Consider the following 15,899-nt stretch of genomic DNA (forward strand, 5'->3'; position numbering starts at 1 on the left):
TTTCTATTCAGAGTCAACATATTTGCTTCTAGTTTATATATCTATTTGCTGTAGGCTTGGTTAGTGTAAGCCAGCGATCATCCCTGAGTGAACGGATGAAAGGAGCACCTTCACCTGTGAGGTGGAAACCTGGTCTCTACAGATGTGACCTGTGGCTGCTGGTTCAGTGATGTCCAGAGTCCCAGGGTCCAGGAAGTGACTTGCCTAGTCCCCGACACAGGAGCATGTGGGTGGCTGGGCCGCTCTGAATGGAGCCTGTGATGGACCTGATCATTTGCAAAAAGGTAGGGTTGCCACAATCAGGGTCCTTGACTTTGAACTAATAAAACCAAATTGTGGCAACAAGGGTTCTTAGAGCTAGCCAGAGGCCTGCAGAACTTAAACACAGAGGCATTTATTGTCAGGGCAAATCTTACACTCAGATGGGTTTTAGCGTACACGCATCAAAAGGGAGACGCCCCCACCTCCCCCCACACTGCAGGTTCCAGTTACCCTGTGGCCTGGCAACCGCTCTTCTCTTTTCCCAGCGGCAGCAGCATTTGAAGTCCCTCCAGGTTACCCAGCAGCTGGAGGGGACGAGGCAGGACAGCCACCTGCGGAGTTCCACCTATTCTCTCAGCTTCAGGGAAACCGGAGGAAGTCCCAATAGGCAAAGCATATTTTCTTAAAAAGCTGGACAGAAGAAGGGGACTTTCCTTTGCTTAACAAGCAAAACAAAATTAACTGGTCCGGTGAACTGATGCTGCAGCAACATCTTGGAAGAGGCAGGGAGAAAGGCCCGGGCACAGACGTCCACCTTGTAACCTCTGCTCAGAAGGGGGCAGGCAGAGGGGTTCGCTCCCTGGTCGCATTAGGATGGTCTCTGGTGTCCAGTGCCAGGCCTCAGTCTTCAGTCACGGGCGGGGGAATGAGCTGCAGCTGGAAGTTCTCATTCTGGAAGATGCTGTTGAAAGCAGGGCCACTCTGGGAGCCACTGAACGGCCTGTAGCTGTCACTGCTGCGATTCTGGGAGAGTTCTGTAAGGAGGGCCAGCTGCAAAGGAGGGGACACACATTAACCAAGGTGAGTAGGGGCAGACAACCTGGGTGGAGGGGCGTGAAACAGAGCAGAGGGTCCTCAGTTCCCTGGCCTTGAATACACAATGGACAGCACCGCACTGCAGGGTGTAGACTCCAGGGCTGCCTCCCACAAACAAGTAATGTGACTTTGGGCAAGTTCATTTCACTTTTAGGGCCCAAATTTCCTCCTTTAATAATGATGAGACTGCAGTGGGGAGGTCCCACTCTGAACGTCCCATGCTCTGAGTGCTCCTGCCCCGGCTGGCACAGGACCCTGCTGCCCCCTCCCCACACACACCTTGAGCTGAGGTTCTCTGCACAGCTCGTTCCACGCTCTGCCTCTGACCTCTCTTCTGCAGCCTGGATAGCTCCAAGTGTCCAGCTGCCACTTTGAACCCAGGGACTCTACCTCTCCTCTTAGAGTCCTACTTCCCTATTTCCACCAATGACACCAGTGAAATCCTCAGTGGCTCTGTTCTGAAAGACCAGGTACAGTTAATACCAACCCGGGGGAAGCCAGGCACTATCACTCCGAGGGCCTTCCCTTTTACCTCAGAGGTTTTCTGCAAAAGCAGGGAGCAGAGGGCCTCCCCTATGGCCATGATGGTCATAGAAGAGACAAAATCTACACCCGAGGTCCTTCGCCTGGACAGGGCAGCTGTGAGGAGTGAGCCATCCAAGTCTGTGTCAGGCTCTGGACCCAAAGTCCACAGGTACCTCTAATAGTCCAAGGTAACTGTAAGGATGCCTGTTAGGTGCCAGGCACTAAGCTAGGTCCTTTACATGTGTACTGTTTTTTAATAACTTACATAAATACTAAACAATATATTTTGAGAAGAGAGCATGTGCGTGAGTGGCAGAGGGGCAGAGAGGGAATCCCAAGCAGGCTCCGCACAGTCAGCGTAGAGCCCAACATGAGGCCCGATCCCACAAACCATGAGATCATGACCTGAGCCAGAATCAAGAGTTGTACACTCAGTGGACTGAGCCACCCTGGTGCCCCCACATGGGTACTATTTCTAATCTTCCACAACCCTCTGGGTAAAACACCCAGAGCCCTGAGAGTTCAATCAACGTGCCCGAAGTTACTCAGTGCTGAGTGGCAAGTGGTAGTGTGGGATTCAAACTCAGGTGCATGTGGCAGCATCTGCTCAGCTGAACCAGTGACAGTTGGGCCTTTCCTGGAGATAAGTGCTCTATCAGCTGTTCCCTGCTCACCTGCCCTGCCAGGAACTCTGTCTTCTGGCTGATCCTGCTATTCTCTGACCCTTGCAAGGGGTTCTCTCTCCATCCAAGCACTAATGGCACAAGATTCACATATCTCATTTGTCACTTTTGTTGAAAACTTACTGGAGAGACACCCAAAGGACCTCTAAGTTCAAAGTGCCAATTTATCTCAAGCAATCCAGCGACATGTGTAGGGCCCAATTCACAACACTGGCTCAGAAGCTCCAAGTTACTCAGCTAAGGACACGCAGGAGGTATGCTTGCTCCAGTGTACGCACTGCTGGTCAGGCAGGTTACAGCGAGATGCCCCTTGCTCTGCTCAAGCCCATCCTGTGCCACTTCTTACCCTCTACAACCCTCTCAGCCTGCGCATCAGCCTATGAAGTTCTCCACAAGAACAATGAGGTACAGTGCTAGAACAGAACAGGCGACATATTACATAAACTCAAAGTTCTTTCACATTCAGACACTGTGAGAAAGATCAACCACAAAAATATTTTCTATTTCCTAAGAGAAAATATTTCTGTGTTCTACTTCTGTAACTTTGTGATCTGGAAATCAAGGAATCCTGAAAAATGGCTCAACAGTTTGGAGCAGCAAACTTCCTTAGAAGGCACAGAAAGCCAACTCCTGGGGCAGAGCTTGGCTGAGGCTGAAAAGGGACAGAGGTGATGCCAGTTCAATAAAGCTTCTGGACCACATTCAGGAGACCCCTGGAGAAGTCTCCTGGAATAAAAACCAACTCTCAAAGAGGAAACACGATTTTTCCTCCGGGCTGCCAAGCCACCCAGCAGGCATTTGCGTAAGGACAGAGTGGGAGAAGGGAGTCCAGGCCTAGAAGCAGACATACAGTCTGTGTGAGCTCAGGATAAGCTCAGAGAACAAATCTGGCCCAGCAGGTTTGGGTAAGCTTGGGGAATCGAGAAGGTGGTAGTCTGGACTCCACCTGCAGGTCATGGAGTCCAGGAAAGTGTTTTAAGAAGGAGTAACAAGACCCTGGGGTCAGGAGTGAGTACCCAGGCAGCAGCATGAAGCAAGGACACAAGACCTGCAGTGGTCACTCTGTGAGTGACCGTTTAGAGGGAAAGGGAAGAAACCCAGAGGAGGAATAGGGAAGATGCCTACCGGATCCCGGGGTGGGGCGGGGTGCTGCAGGGTTTCTGCCCTGGGTGACTGGACAGGCCGCCTGGAGATAGGCAGTGAGCAAGGAAGAACAGGCTGAGACAGTTAACGAGCACACCTAAGATGCGCCGGCGGGGCACCCACACGGACGCCGCGGCATGACTGCCAGCAGCTCTTGCGGTCTGTTGTCTTCTACAGTTCTAGACAGGCACTCTGTGAGGCCAGGGCCCTTTGGAATGAGGACCAATCTTCCTAGTCTCCACTGCAGTTTAGTGTGGCCATGTGTCTAAATTCTGGACAAGGGAGGTCACTGAAAGTGGTAGAGACAGTGTCTAGGAACTGTCTATAATAGACAGCTTACACTCTTCCTCCCTTTCCTCCACCTTGCTAGACAGAATGCAGACGTGCGGGCTGAAGCCAGAGCAACCATGTTGAGCCACGCAAGCCTGAGCCATGTGTGAGGGACGGCAGAAGGCAGGAGAAATGCAGAGAGGCTCGCAGAAGGCGCCCTGGGCTGCCCACATTTCCCCTTCTGTCTTGGCTAAGGCCCCATGATTCGGCATCTGCTTCACGGCCAAAACACATTCAGCCAGTGCACATGTCCAGCAGGGTCTGGGCTTAGGGCAGATGGGACTGTCATTAGTGCAAACAAAGGCCTCGAGAAGGCAGTACAAACACAGATGGCCTTCTGTGTCCTCAGCAAGGAAGGGACACATATCTGCCCACTTCCTCTGTATCCTCTGCTAAATGTGGGGTGCTCCCTGGGGCTGGGGCTCCACATGGCCTAAACTAGGGTTCCAAACTGAAGAGGCGGCAGGAGGACCTGAGGACACCGCATTTCCCAAACAGTATTTATAAACAGGGAAATAAAGATTTAAACCACTACATAAACATTACCCGGGAACTTCCTCGGTAGAGACGGCAAAGCTGATCAAACGCTTGGATTTGCTGTGGGTCCAGAACAGGTTCTGAGGCTGCCTGGAAATGAGAAAAGATCAGGTAACCACCACCCATGGGCAGCCTCTGCACTTAGCCAAGGCTGAAACAGAACATGGTCTTCCTTTGTGTTTTCCTGAGGAAATCCATGCTACCAGCAAATAGTGAGAGAGATTTTACTGGACGTTGATTAGAAATGCGCGCATCCTTCCAAAAGTCCCTTGGTGCCGCCCCCCAAGCCGACCTGTGTATGGACCTTCCCCACTAGTCTCCAAGGTTCCATACTTACAAGCTTCCATCAGAGCTTCTTGACTCCTCTTTGCCTTTACTATGTGGAGCAGCTTAGCTCCAACTAGCCTCACATTTCCATATGTGTTACTGAATACGGCAGGCAAACAGGCCCTTTCTTACTGGTGGTTGTGGGGGTGCATTATAAATACCAGATCATGGGGGCACCTGGGTGGTTCAGTTGGTTGGGCGTCTTGACCCTTGGTTTTGGCTCAGGTCATGATCTTCCGGTTTGTGAGATTGAGCCCCACGTTGGTCTCTGCACTGATAGTGTGGGGCCTGGTTAGCATTCTCTCTTTGCCCCTATCTGCTCATTCTATCAAACTAAATGAATTTTTAAAAAAACCAAATATAAAATCCTATCATTTCCTGGTCTCATTATAAAGCTGGCAGCCACACGGGGTTGCAAGGTTAGTCATCTGCTTTTTGTAAGAGGTGAATTCTAACTTCTCTCTACAGCTGTCTTGCTTTGTTCCATCCATGACTGGCCAACAGGCTGATATGGTGGATCTACTCTTGGTGCACCTGGTCCAACACTCTTACCTGACATTAGAAAGGCTATCCCGGGGGAGGCAGCTGTAGGCTTTGGAGTTAGACGTAAACTGGAATACGAGTTCTGACACTAGCTTTATGACCTTAAGGAAGTCACGTCTCTTGAGCCTCAACTGCCTAACCTGTGAGAGAAGATAATGCTTTCCTTATGGGGTCACTGAAAATTAAATTAGATGAGATGAATATTTAAAGTGTCTTTAACTAAGGGCGCCTGGGTTAACTGGGGCTCAGGTCATGGTCTCACAGTTCATGAGTTCGAGCCAGCTTTGGATTCTGTGTCTCCCTGTCTCTCTCTGCCCCTCCCTTGCTCTTGCTCACTCTCTCTCAAAAATGAACATTAAAAAAAATTTAAAGTGTCTTTAACTTGCCTGGCACCTCACAAGGGCTCAGTATATGCTAGCTTTTTTACTACCATTTATACGTATACCCTTAAATGGCGATTTCAGGTGTTTTTATGCTTCTGTGTAATCTGGTAAAAAGAAGTCTTTGTTCTGTCTTCATTAAGAACCCTCTTGGCATGAATAAAAACATTATGAGATACACACTGAATCTGTCCAAAAAGGAGAAAGTCAACGATGAGGGGCCTGAGGTTGACGGGACACCACACGACACTCTTGTCACGTCCAGTTGTTTCCAAAGGAGGATTCTGAACTTTAAAAAGAGCATCATACAGGAGAATATGTAAACTTAATTTGTCTTCCAGGAAGAACTTTGCTTCTTTTCCTCAATATTTTTCTTATCTTTAGGGGGGAAAACATACTAAGAGCCCTGAGAGAATGGAAGCAAGAGCTACCCTCGAAGTCACTTGTGTCAGCCTAGTGTGGAACTGTGTTACGGCTTCATCTCCTATCTGGGCGAAAAGGAATTCCTTTTAGGTCCAGAAAACAACTGGTTGTGAGGAGGCTCACATGGCATGCGCTTCTGGAATCCCACAGTTATGGCCCAAAACTAACGTCTTTCTTGATGCTGTCAGTGGTGTGGGGATGGTTGAGCATAAGGCGGCTCAGTGGAAATCCTGGGAGGGGTGGTATGATCCAAACCAGCCTGAAGGAGTGGATCCACAGAGGCTTTGTTTTTCATTCTGTTCCATGTCTCTGAGTCTGCCAGACACATGGAGAGATCATTCTGTAATCTGAGAATGTTTAAACTTGCCTTGACACTTTTTATTTATTTTTAAAGGGACGCCTGGATGGCTCCATTGGCTAAGCGTCTGACTTCTGCTCAAGTCATGATCTCATGGGTTGTGGGTCTGAGCCCCACATAGGGCTCTGTGCTGACAGCTCAGAGCCTGGAGCCTGCTTCCTAGTCTGTGTCTCCCTCTCTCTCTCTGCCCCTCCCCCACTCTCTCTTTCAAAAATAAACATTAAAATTTTTAAAAAATATTTTGAGAGAGGGAGAACACGTACATTCAAGCAGGGGAGGGGCAGGGAGAGAGGGGGAGAATCCCAAGCAGGCTTAGCGCTGAGTGCAGAGCCTGATATGGGGGCTCAATCTCAAGACAGACTATGACATGAGTCGATATCAAGAGTTGGATGCTCTTATAGGAAAAATGTATTTTTGGAGATCGAGTGTGTAGAGTGTCATACTTCTGACAGATACTAGGTAAAAACCACAGGGAAGGTCCAAGCTAAAGATGATCTGTGAGTCTGAGAAATATATACCTAGCTCAAACAAAGCAAAACAAGAAAAAAAATTATCTTTGCGACACTTAATGAAAAACATGGTTTTGCCACCTAATTTCCTGAATCCCTTTAGTAACCCTGGCATAAACTGGGGAGCAGGGTGGGCCAAGGACAAGGGGGTACATGCCTTCTACTGGCCATTCAAAACCTCAGCTCTGGGGCTTCCACTGCCACAGTCCATACGACAAGGGCCCAGCCACCCCCAGTTCACCTTTGCTTACTCCCTGATTACTCCGTGATATGGTTTAACAGGGAAGGCCCACGCAGAGACAAGTCAACAGTAAACTAAGGTGTTGGGAGATGGGAGTTATGGTGAGGGGCAAGTTAATTAAAAAGACTTAAATGCCAAGTTTGCATATGATCAAGCAGCAAGAGCCAGAAAAGGTCTACCCTTATAGAAGTACTTTTATGGAACAGTTCTTTGCCTTGAAGGGATATTGTAAGGAAAAAAATCTCATGGAATGTACTACTCTGTACTTGCTACAAAAATGTGGATGGTACAGGCCACTTATGGCAATCCACTGAAGAAAGTCCCATCGGACTCCGCACTGAGAAGAGCTGTACTGGACACGGGCTTGCTCATACTTGTATTTTCTTTTCTGCTTTTATTGCTGGGGAACTCAGGGCTAAACACTCAGCTAATAGTCTAGCAACTGCTAAGGACTTGGTGGCAAACATTTCTGTATGCAATTATAACCCAGTTTTATATTATTATTCAGTTATACAGTTTTTTAAAATCTAAACTTCCTCATTTATTTCATTTATGGATGTATTTTGGAAACCAACTCAAATCATTTCAGGAAAGTGAAGGCCAGGTCAGATCATAAGTAGAAAATGCCACTGCTAAAAACAGAATCATGTTTTCACTCCCCAGGAAATACTATGTGGCAGACGAGTCTATTCCAGGCACAGGATAAATGGCTCCAGCCCCTGTGAGTTTGCTCCTGAGGGAGAAAGTGCAGAAGCCTCAAATGATGGTCCAGCCCATGCTTTCTGATCCAGTACTTCTCAGATTTTAAGGTGTATAAGAATCACTGAGAGGTCTGGTTAGGTCTGGGGTGGGGTCTGAGATTCTGGGTTTCTAACATGCCCCTGCGCCCCACTCCAGTGATGCTGAAAACGATCGTGTCAGTCTGCACTTCCGGCAGCCACATGTTAATTAATCTGTGCTGTGAGAACAGTTCGGGGAGACCAGAGACTTCCAGTCCCGAGTCCTGTGGTAACAGGACGCTCTTGGGTTATTTTGCCTCCCACTGATTCAACTGCACCACATCAACCACTCAATTTGCATTTCTTTTTTCTAATGCACTCAGACTAGGGATGCTGGTTTTCAACACGTACTAGGTTCACATGCACCTTACCAACCCTTGGATATAATAAGAAAATTAATAAGGATGTTCCTGCCACATGGCTTATTTTGAATCTTATGGAACTGTAAGCCCTACACCTATTTTACTAAGTAAGTGCTTAGGATTGTGTAAACTGAGGAAGAGAAGGCTAGGAGATTTGCCTAATACGAATAAAAACTTCAGAACCAATTAAGGGTGCATAAACAGGGCCTTTACCTTATAAGCCCTAGTTCCCCTTTGCTCGGAGAACACATAACCACATACACACGCAGACTCAGAATTTCAAACAACACATGTCCAGATCAGTGTGCAGTGGTGGCCTGTCAGGGTCTTATTTCTCCTCGAGGCCCTTAAACCCCTTGGGAATATGGAAAGAAGGGGTTTCCAGCAATGACATCCTTCATAAAGTGAAAAACACAGTTGTCCCATGAATGTGAAATAACTGAGGATTACAGGTCCTTTCATCCCGGGCAACCAGACACTGAACTAAGGAGTCATTGCTGGGGCCACCTTGGAGCCTTCTGGAAGTGAGGTCACTGCAGGCTGGAGATGCCCTGTTCTCGGGCCATGATACTGTCACTGCAGTAGAGTGAAGGCAAGTCGCTGGAGGCAAAATGGGAGAGCTAGCTGGAGATGTGCCCAGGACCTAGTAAAAGCTCACGTGTCCTAGAGGCCTTCCTGGAATAAGACGATATTTTTAAAAGGAAGCATACAGGAAATGCCTAGTAAATCACCAATGCAAACATTTCCGTACTCTTTTTCCAAGGTGCTACAGGCTCGAAGAGTGGGGTGGGGAGACGCTGAGGGGAGGGCCAGGGCCTCTGCGAAGGCAGCTTATCCACACATGACCAATTTAGCTGGTCCGTGCCCTGTCTATGCAGGCTCCTGCCCTATCACCTTCAGGCCTCACGAACTAAGACCCGGTTCTAGGGTTTATCAAGTATCTCTGGAGTCCCTACTATTATCAGGCCCGAGGTACAAGAAGAGCTTCACATCCCAGAATCTGCGGGGCATGAAAACCCCGCAAGAAGATTTCACCTTCTCCAGTGCGGATACAATAATATACGGTTGTTATACCCCAGTAGTGCCAGGGCAAGGCCTTGTTTGCAACCTCCTCTCACATCATCTCCATAAACCAACGAAATGGCCCTGCTGTTGCAACATTTTCTGGCCCGGACTACACTCTTGCACACGAGACATGGAAGCCTGTTCCGGAACACCTGCTCCGTGTGGCCCAGCCCTGTCAACCAATTAGCTTCCACGTGAGCCACGCAGAACCCTTAAGTTGCACTCACCATAGTGTAATTCTGTCCGTTAGACTGTGAGCTACCTGAACACAAAACTGTACCTTGGTCACCCTCTAGTCCCCATACTCCACATCCAGCAAATGCTCAAAAAACCGCTGCTGGGGTTATTTGGAACTGTCCAGTTTAGGTGTCTGAACAGGCAGCCACTTGGCTCTCCTGGTCCAGTGTGAAATCACTGGCCTTTGTCTTTCTGTTTTCAAGAAATTGGACTTGCACAGATTTTTTGTGATTTCTGGCACATCTGTCCTATATTTCAGGGAAAACGTCGATTTCATTCACTTTTGGAGCAAGGATTATTTTTAAAATATCAAAAACAGGTACTAACCCTTTTAAGAGGTAGGAAAATTTACCAAGCACGTGGGGACTTGTAGTTAAAAGCCTCTGTTGTTACCCCAGTACTTCCTAGGGCAGACGCTCCACTTCGTGTGACTGTGGCCTGTGGAGGGGAGGCCGGGCCTGCTCCCCACGTGTGGCTGGTGGTTAAGAGCTGACACACTACAGCCATCTGCCTAAGCCCAAACCTGACATCGCCAGTCACCAGACTACATCTGTAGGCAAGTTACCTATTCTGAGCTGGCTGGTGTTTTTCTTTGTTTTTTTGTAATATGGGATAGTAGCTGTGCCCCAGAAAGTGGCTGGGATTGGGAAGTGATGCATACAGCACTTGGGGCTCTAAGTTCTCATTTGGGGTTATTTACTAGAGGGGGCACAGGCGGGCCCTGCATGCACCACGCACAGAGCCAGTCTACACGGGACTCTGGTCGGGCACACCTCCTCCTAATGTGGCCACTGAAAGGGGAAGAAAGGAAACATCAGAGCACAGTGCAGTCCAAGGTGGCAAATGTGGCAAAGGAAGGGGAAGAGAGAGAATGGGGAGTGGGGGGAAAGCTTTCAGAAAAGGAGAGCTCCTCAAGGCCAGGGCTTCTGTCTCCTGCTTACCGGCACCTGCACTGTTTGGCACAGAGCACATGTGAAGTAACTGCCTGTGGGTGAAATGAAGGGAGGGACAGGAAGGGCAAGCAAGCATTTCTCCCGGTCACACGCTCCCCGGGGCTTTCACAGGCCCGCTGCGGTGCAGTGAGCACACAGGCACGGACTCTGACAGACCTGGGCTCCGTCGGGAATCTGCAGCAACTAGCTGAGTGGCTCTGGCCAACTCATGGAGCTTCTCTCAGTCTCTGCCATTATCTGTAAACTCTACTTCGCAGAATTACTGAGGACCGAACAGAACATTTGGGCCTCGAGTCTATTTGATGTTCAATAAATGGCAACGATTACTGCGACTGTTCATCTATGATCCCAGGAGAAGAGCCCGGGAGAAAGAACAATGAACTGGGACTCAGGAGCCCTGAGCTCTATTTCTGTCACAGCCGCCAACCTCCCCCCCCCCCCCCCAAACTGTGCNCCGGGGTCTATATTCTGATCCAAAGGCAATGCCACCAGGGACCACACTCTACTACTAGGGAGAGATTACCATGAGATAATAAGCATTTAGGGCACGAAGGTTTCAAGTAAAAAGGTAACATTTACTGTAATTACTCACGGCAAAGGAGGGGTTAAGATGGAGGAGAAGTATGGGGACCCTGGGCTTTCCCTGTCCTTCAAACAGAGCTGTTTTGAGGTCAGACCACTTGGAACACCCAGGAAACTGACCTGTAGGGTGGAAGAGGGATCCCTACCGTTTGAGGAAGACAGTGCGGCAGGTGCAAGGTGCGTGGATACTAACTGGGGGAGAAAAAACAGCATCGGGAGAGAACCCCTTCCGAGGAAAGACAAAAAGGGAGAGAAAAAGAGAGGGGTTGAGAAAGTGCGGCACTGAATTCACACAAGAGGAAAACCTCTCTGGATCACGGACTGGGCAGCAAGAAGTACTGATTATCCTGGATCTTTTCTGCAAATAGCGTTTGGAGCTCCAAATCTAAGGTTTTGGAAGTGCGCAACTTTTTCCAGAGTAGAGCCGTGGCATGCGCTCCTGGGGAGGAGGGAGCTGGCCCGGAGAGCACAGCACAGGGTGGTGTAGAGATCTCCGGGGCACACTGGGAGAGAACACTCCCTCCTTCAGAGAGTACTTTTGGAAGAGGGTTTATTTGCCTCCCCAAGGGAAACAGACCCTGTAGGTGGCAGCCAAAGGCCTCTCATCAGTAGGGTGGAGAGCCTCTACTCAGGAGGCCGTGGGAGGATCCATGCGCTGCTGGCTCCTTTAAGACTGGGTTTTGAATCCGAGCCACACGTCAAAGAAAAAACACAGGAGAGATTTGTGGTGCAAGGCAAGCTAACCGCCTAACTACTCTGTGAGGGGGGGCCGGGCAGCAGGGGCTCAGATCCCCTGTGGGTCCGGGGACGAGAGACCGGGGTGGTGCCATCCCCCCCTCCCCCTGATACCAGCATGGTGGGACCTCAGGGAACAACACAGTGGCCGCCAGCGAAGGTGGGGCCTGCTTACACCAAACGCCGCCCCCCATGCCTGGCAACTGTTAATTTACTGGGACAAGACGGGTCTGAGCCATCACAGGGGACATCTCCGAAGCCCAGCAAGGGCAGCATCCCCTATGCACTACGTGCGCTGAAAATCGTGCCTCAAACTACATGCACAGCTCTTTTTTCTTTTGTTCTTCCTTCTTCTTCTTCTTGTTTTCTTTTGGAATCAGGCTCAGAGTTTCTTGTTTTTTTGTTTTTTTTTTTTTAATTCCTTTTCTTCTTTTTTTTAAATCAGGCTTTTTTTTCTTTTTCTTTTCTTTGTCTTTGGAATCAGTCTTAACGGTTTTTGATTCTGTTTATTGTTGTTCCCTTCCCTTTTCTCCTTTTTTGGGATCTGGCTCCCCCCTTTTTTCCCGAGTTACTAACCAACAAATCAAAGCACAGCTAGTTAAAGTCCAAACACTCCCCCACTGCAAGCAAGGAGCAACTCTGCAGAGGACGGAGCAGTGGGAAAGCAGCCAGAACGCAACAGCAGAGCGCAAACAGCATACACCAGAGACGCTTCTTGAAGAGCCAGGCCCTGGGCAGTGTATGACCCCTTTTTAATATAGTAGTACTCTCAGGTGCAGGAAACATAGCAAGCTTTTAAAACACGCAAAAGACAGAAGCCTAGCCAAAATGACAAAATGGAGGAATTCCTCTCCCCCTCTCCAAAAGAAACGTCAAGAAGAAATCACAGCCAGGAACTAGCTCAAAACGGATATAAGCAATATATCTGAACAAGGATTTAGAACAACAGTCATAAGACCAGTGGCTGGGCTTGAAAAGAGCATAGAAGACACCAGAGAGACCCTTGCTGCAGAGATGAAAGACCTAAGAACTGGTCAGGATGAAATAAAAATATTGTAACTGAGATGCAAAATAAACTGGATACAGTGACAATGAGGAGTGAGGAAGCAGAGGAGAAAACAGGTGAAAAAGAAGATAAAATTCTGGAAATAAAGCTAAAAAAAAGGAAGGAAAAGAAATAATTAGAGCACAAGGGGAGACTTAGAGAACTAAGAGATTCCATGAAATGAAACAGTATCTGTATCAAAGGAGCCCTGAAGAAGAGCAAGTAAAAGGGGCAAAAGTTTTATTTGAACAAATTACAGCAGAGAACTTCTCTAATCCGGAGAAGGAAACAGGAATTCAAGTCCAAGAGGCACAGAGAACCCTCCTCAAAATCAACAAAAACAGGTCAACACCATGACATATCATAGCAAAACACAAAGATAAAGAGAGAATTCTGAAAGCAGCTAGGGACAGAAGGTCCTTAACCTACAAGGGTAGACATGTAAGGTCACCACATCTGTCCACTGAAACTTGGCCGGCCAGAAGGGAATGGCAGGAAATATTCAATGTGCTGAATGGGAAAAATATGTAGTCAAGAATTCTTATCCAGCAAGGCTGTCATTCAGAATAGAAGGAGAGATAAAGAGTTTTCCAGGCAAAATCTAAAGTAGTTTGAGACCACTAAACCAGACCTGCAAGTAATTTAAGGGGGATTCTGAGTGGAGGGAAAAAAAAAAAAGACCAAAGCAGCAAAGACTACATGCAAAGGACCAGAGGACGTCACCAGAAACACCAACTCCTACACAATGGCACTAAACTCATGTCTTTCAGTCATCACTCTGAATGTAAATAGACTAAATGCTTCAATCAAACGAGAGGGTATCAGAATAGATTAAAAAAAAAAACAAAACAAGATCCATCTAAATGCTACCTACAAGAGACTCATTTTAGACCTAAAGACACCTGGAGGTTGAAAGTGAAGGGATGGAGAACCATCTATCATGCCAAAGGACATCAAAAGAGAGCTGGAGTAGCTATACTTGTATCAGACAAACTAGATTTTAAAACAAAGACTGTAACAAGAGGTGAAGAAGGGCACTGTATCATAATTAAGGGGTCTATACACCAAGAAGATCTAACAATTGTAAATATTTATGCCAACTTAGGAGCACCCAAATATATAAATCAATTAATAACAAACATAAAGAAACTTATTGATAATAATACCCTAACAGGAGACTTTCATACCCCACTTACAGCAATGGACAGATCATCTAAGCAGAAAATCAACAAGGAAACAAAGGCTTTAAATGACACACTGGACCAGATAGACTTAACAGATATATTTAGAAAATTTCATCCTAAAGCAGGATACACATTCTTCTTGACATTACTTGTGGCTTTTACTCAACAATTATATGCGAACTAGGGCTACCAACTACAGGCATTAGAGACACTGTCACAAAGACCCAAGACAGCCCTGAAGAGAACAGATTCAGTCTAAGATGCTATACAGAGAATGTGATTTGCCAAATCAGTGTCATGCACAAAATCAAAGTGGGAGACTTGAATTCGATCCTACTGTGGCAAATCTAGAAACACAGAGCACCTTTCCCAGCATTCCGAAACCATCTAACCCACCAGCAGAGGATTGATCACGCATGATTTTCCAATTGGAAGAGAAGGAAAAATGCATTTGATGCTATCTGCCAGAGCACATTTCTTTCTTCCCATGTAATGTAGTGATAAAAGCTGAAAATTAAACTGTAGCTGAACATTAGAGGGATAGACAGCAACAGTCCTGGAAATGACCTTGTAACAACACTCTGCTCTAAAGTACATCCAGTGCAAAATGAGGTCCCGATGGTGGAGGAAAGCCCTGGAGAGAAGGACACTGGGCTATGATAGCGTGCCAGCACGTGTCAAAGCTCAGTGACTCACATGTGGTAGAAATGAGAGCTGTGATTACATCAGCTGGAAGGAAGGAAACAACCTAAGATTTTCAGGATCCACAGACTTAACATCAACTTAACATACAGGAAAGCCGCCAGGATCCCCCGCCACCCTGAAGGCTGGATTCCTCAGAATGGGGGATGATATAATACTAGGATCCTGGATACAAAGGCTTTCAAATCACACACGAAGACAGGGCAGTCACACAATCTCTACAATAAATAAGGTCCTGAAATCAAAACCCCAACATTTCTTTTCCTAAGTGTCTTTCCACACTAGTGCATGAGCAGGCCAAACCTAGTTTACCAGAGATGTGGGGTGCCGGATAGGATTCTGGAACAAATTGTCTTCCCTGCATTCCAGGAAACTTCTGGCATTTTTGTAATGTGCCGGTGGGGGTTGAAATGGAGGTGGAGTAGGATGAGTGGAATGAGAATCAAATTTTCTCACTTCTCTCCCTACCTGCTGCTGGCCTCACTTTTAAATCTTTCTGTTACAGGCTCCCGTCAGGCTCCAGTCAGACTTTTGCCACTACATAAAGCTGTCTCTAGCTAGAGGTCCTTAATTTTGTGCCTAAAATGAAACCCTGGCTTCAGAGATATGTATGAGTGAAGCCACATTTCCTTCCTCCCTGCAAATAGGAAACTCCCTTCTTCAAATTTCCATTCCCACCACAGTTTGCTCCAGACAGAACCCTGACCTCTCACTCATCTTTATTTCCTAGTGTCTCAACACTCTCAATAGGTCACAATTAATTATGAACTAGGCAATGAAATAATAAAATAGGCAGGTGTGTTGCTAAGCTGAATGGAGAGAGGAGGGAAACACCTGGCAGCATGTCTCTTAAGGAGACTTAGAGTAGTAACCACAGCTCTCTCTAGAATGAGCAGCTCTTGGGCACAGACTGCGTCAGGTGGGAGACAGAGATTATGAATATCTGACTAGAAAATACCCATAAAACCCTGAAACCTCTAATACCACAGTTAAAGAGAAACAACACAGGGGCGCCTGAGTGGCTCAGTTGGTTGAGTATCCAACTCTTGATTTCGGCTCAAGCCACAATCTGAAGGTGGGATTAACCCCTGTGTTAGGCTCTGTGCTGAGCACGGAGCCTGCTTAGGATTCTTTCTCTCACACCCTCTGCCCCTCTCCCGCTGACACGCTTGATCTCTA

General features: G+C 47.5%; 1 protein-coding gene across 1 annotated transcript in view; it reads right to left on the reverse strand.

The window, feature by feature from the left end:
* Positions 1-370: 370 nt before the first annotated feature.
* VPS8 (VPS8 subunit of CORVET complex) overlaps positions 371-15,899 on the reverse strand; it is a 259,051-nt gene continuing 243,522 nt past the window's right edge. Inside the window, exons 46-47 of the mRNA XM_077754439.1 lie at positions 4,305-4,385; positions 371-1,032 (exon numbers count right to left, since the gene is read on the reverse strand). Coding sequence (XP_077610565.1) covers positions 883-1,032; positions 4,305-4,385 — 231 coding nt within the window. The 3' untranslated portion in view covers positions 371-882. The remainder of the gene's footprint in view (positions 1,033-4,304; positions 4,386-15,899) is intronic.

This window comes from Crocuta crocuta, unplaced genomic scaffold, assembly GCF_008692635.1.
Source record: "Crocuta crocuta isolate KB4526 unplaced genomic scaffold, BGI_CrCroc_1.0 scaffold70, whole genome shotgun sequence".
NCBI lineage: Eukaryota > Metazoa > Chordata > Mammalia > Carnivora > Hyaenidae > Crocuta > Crocuta crocuta.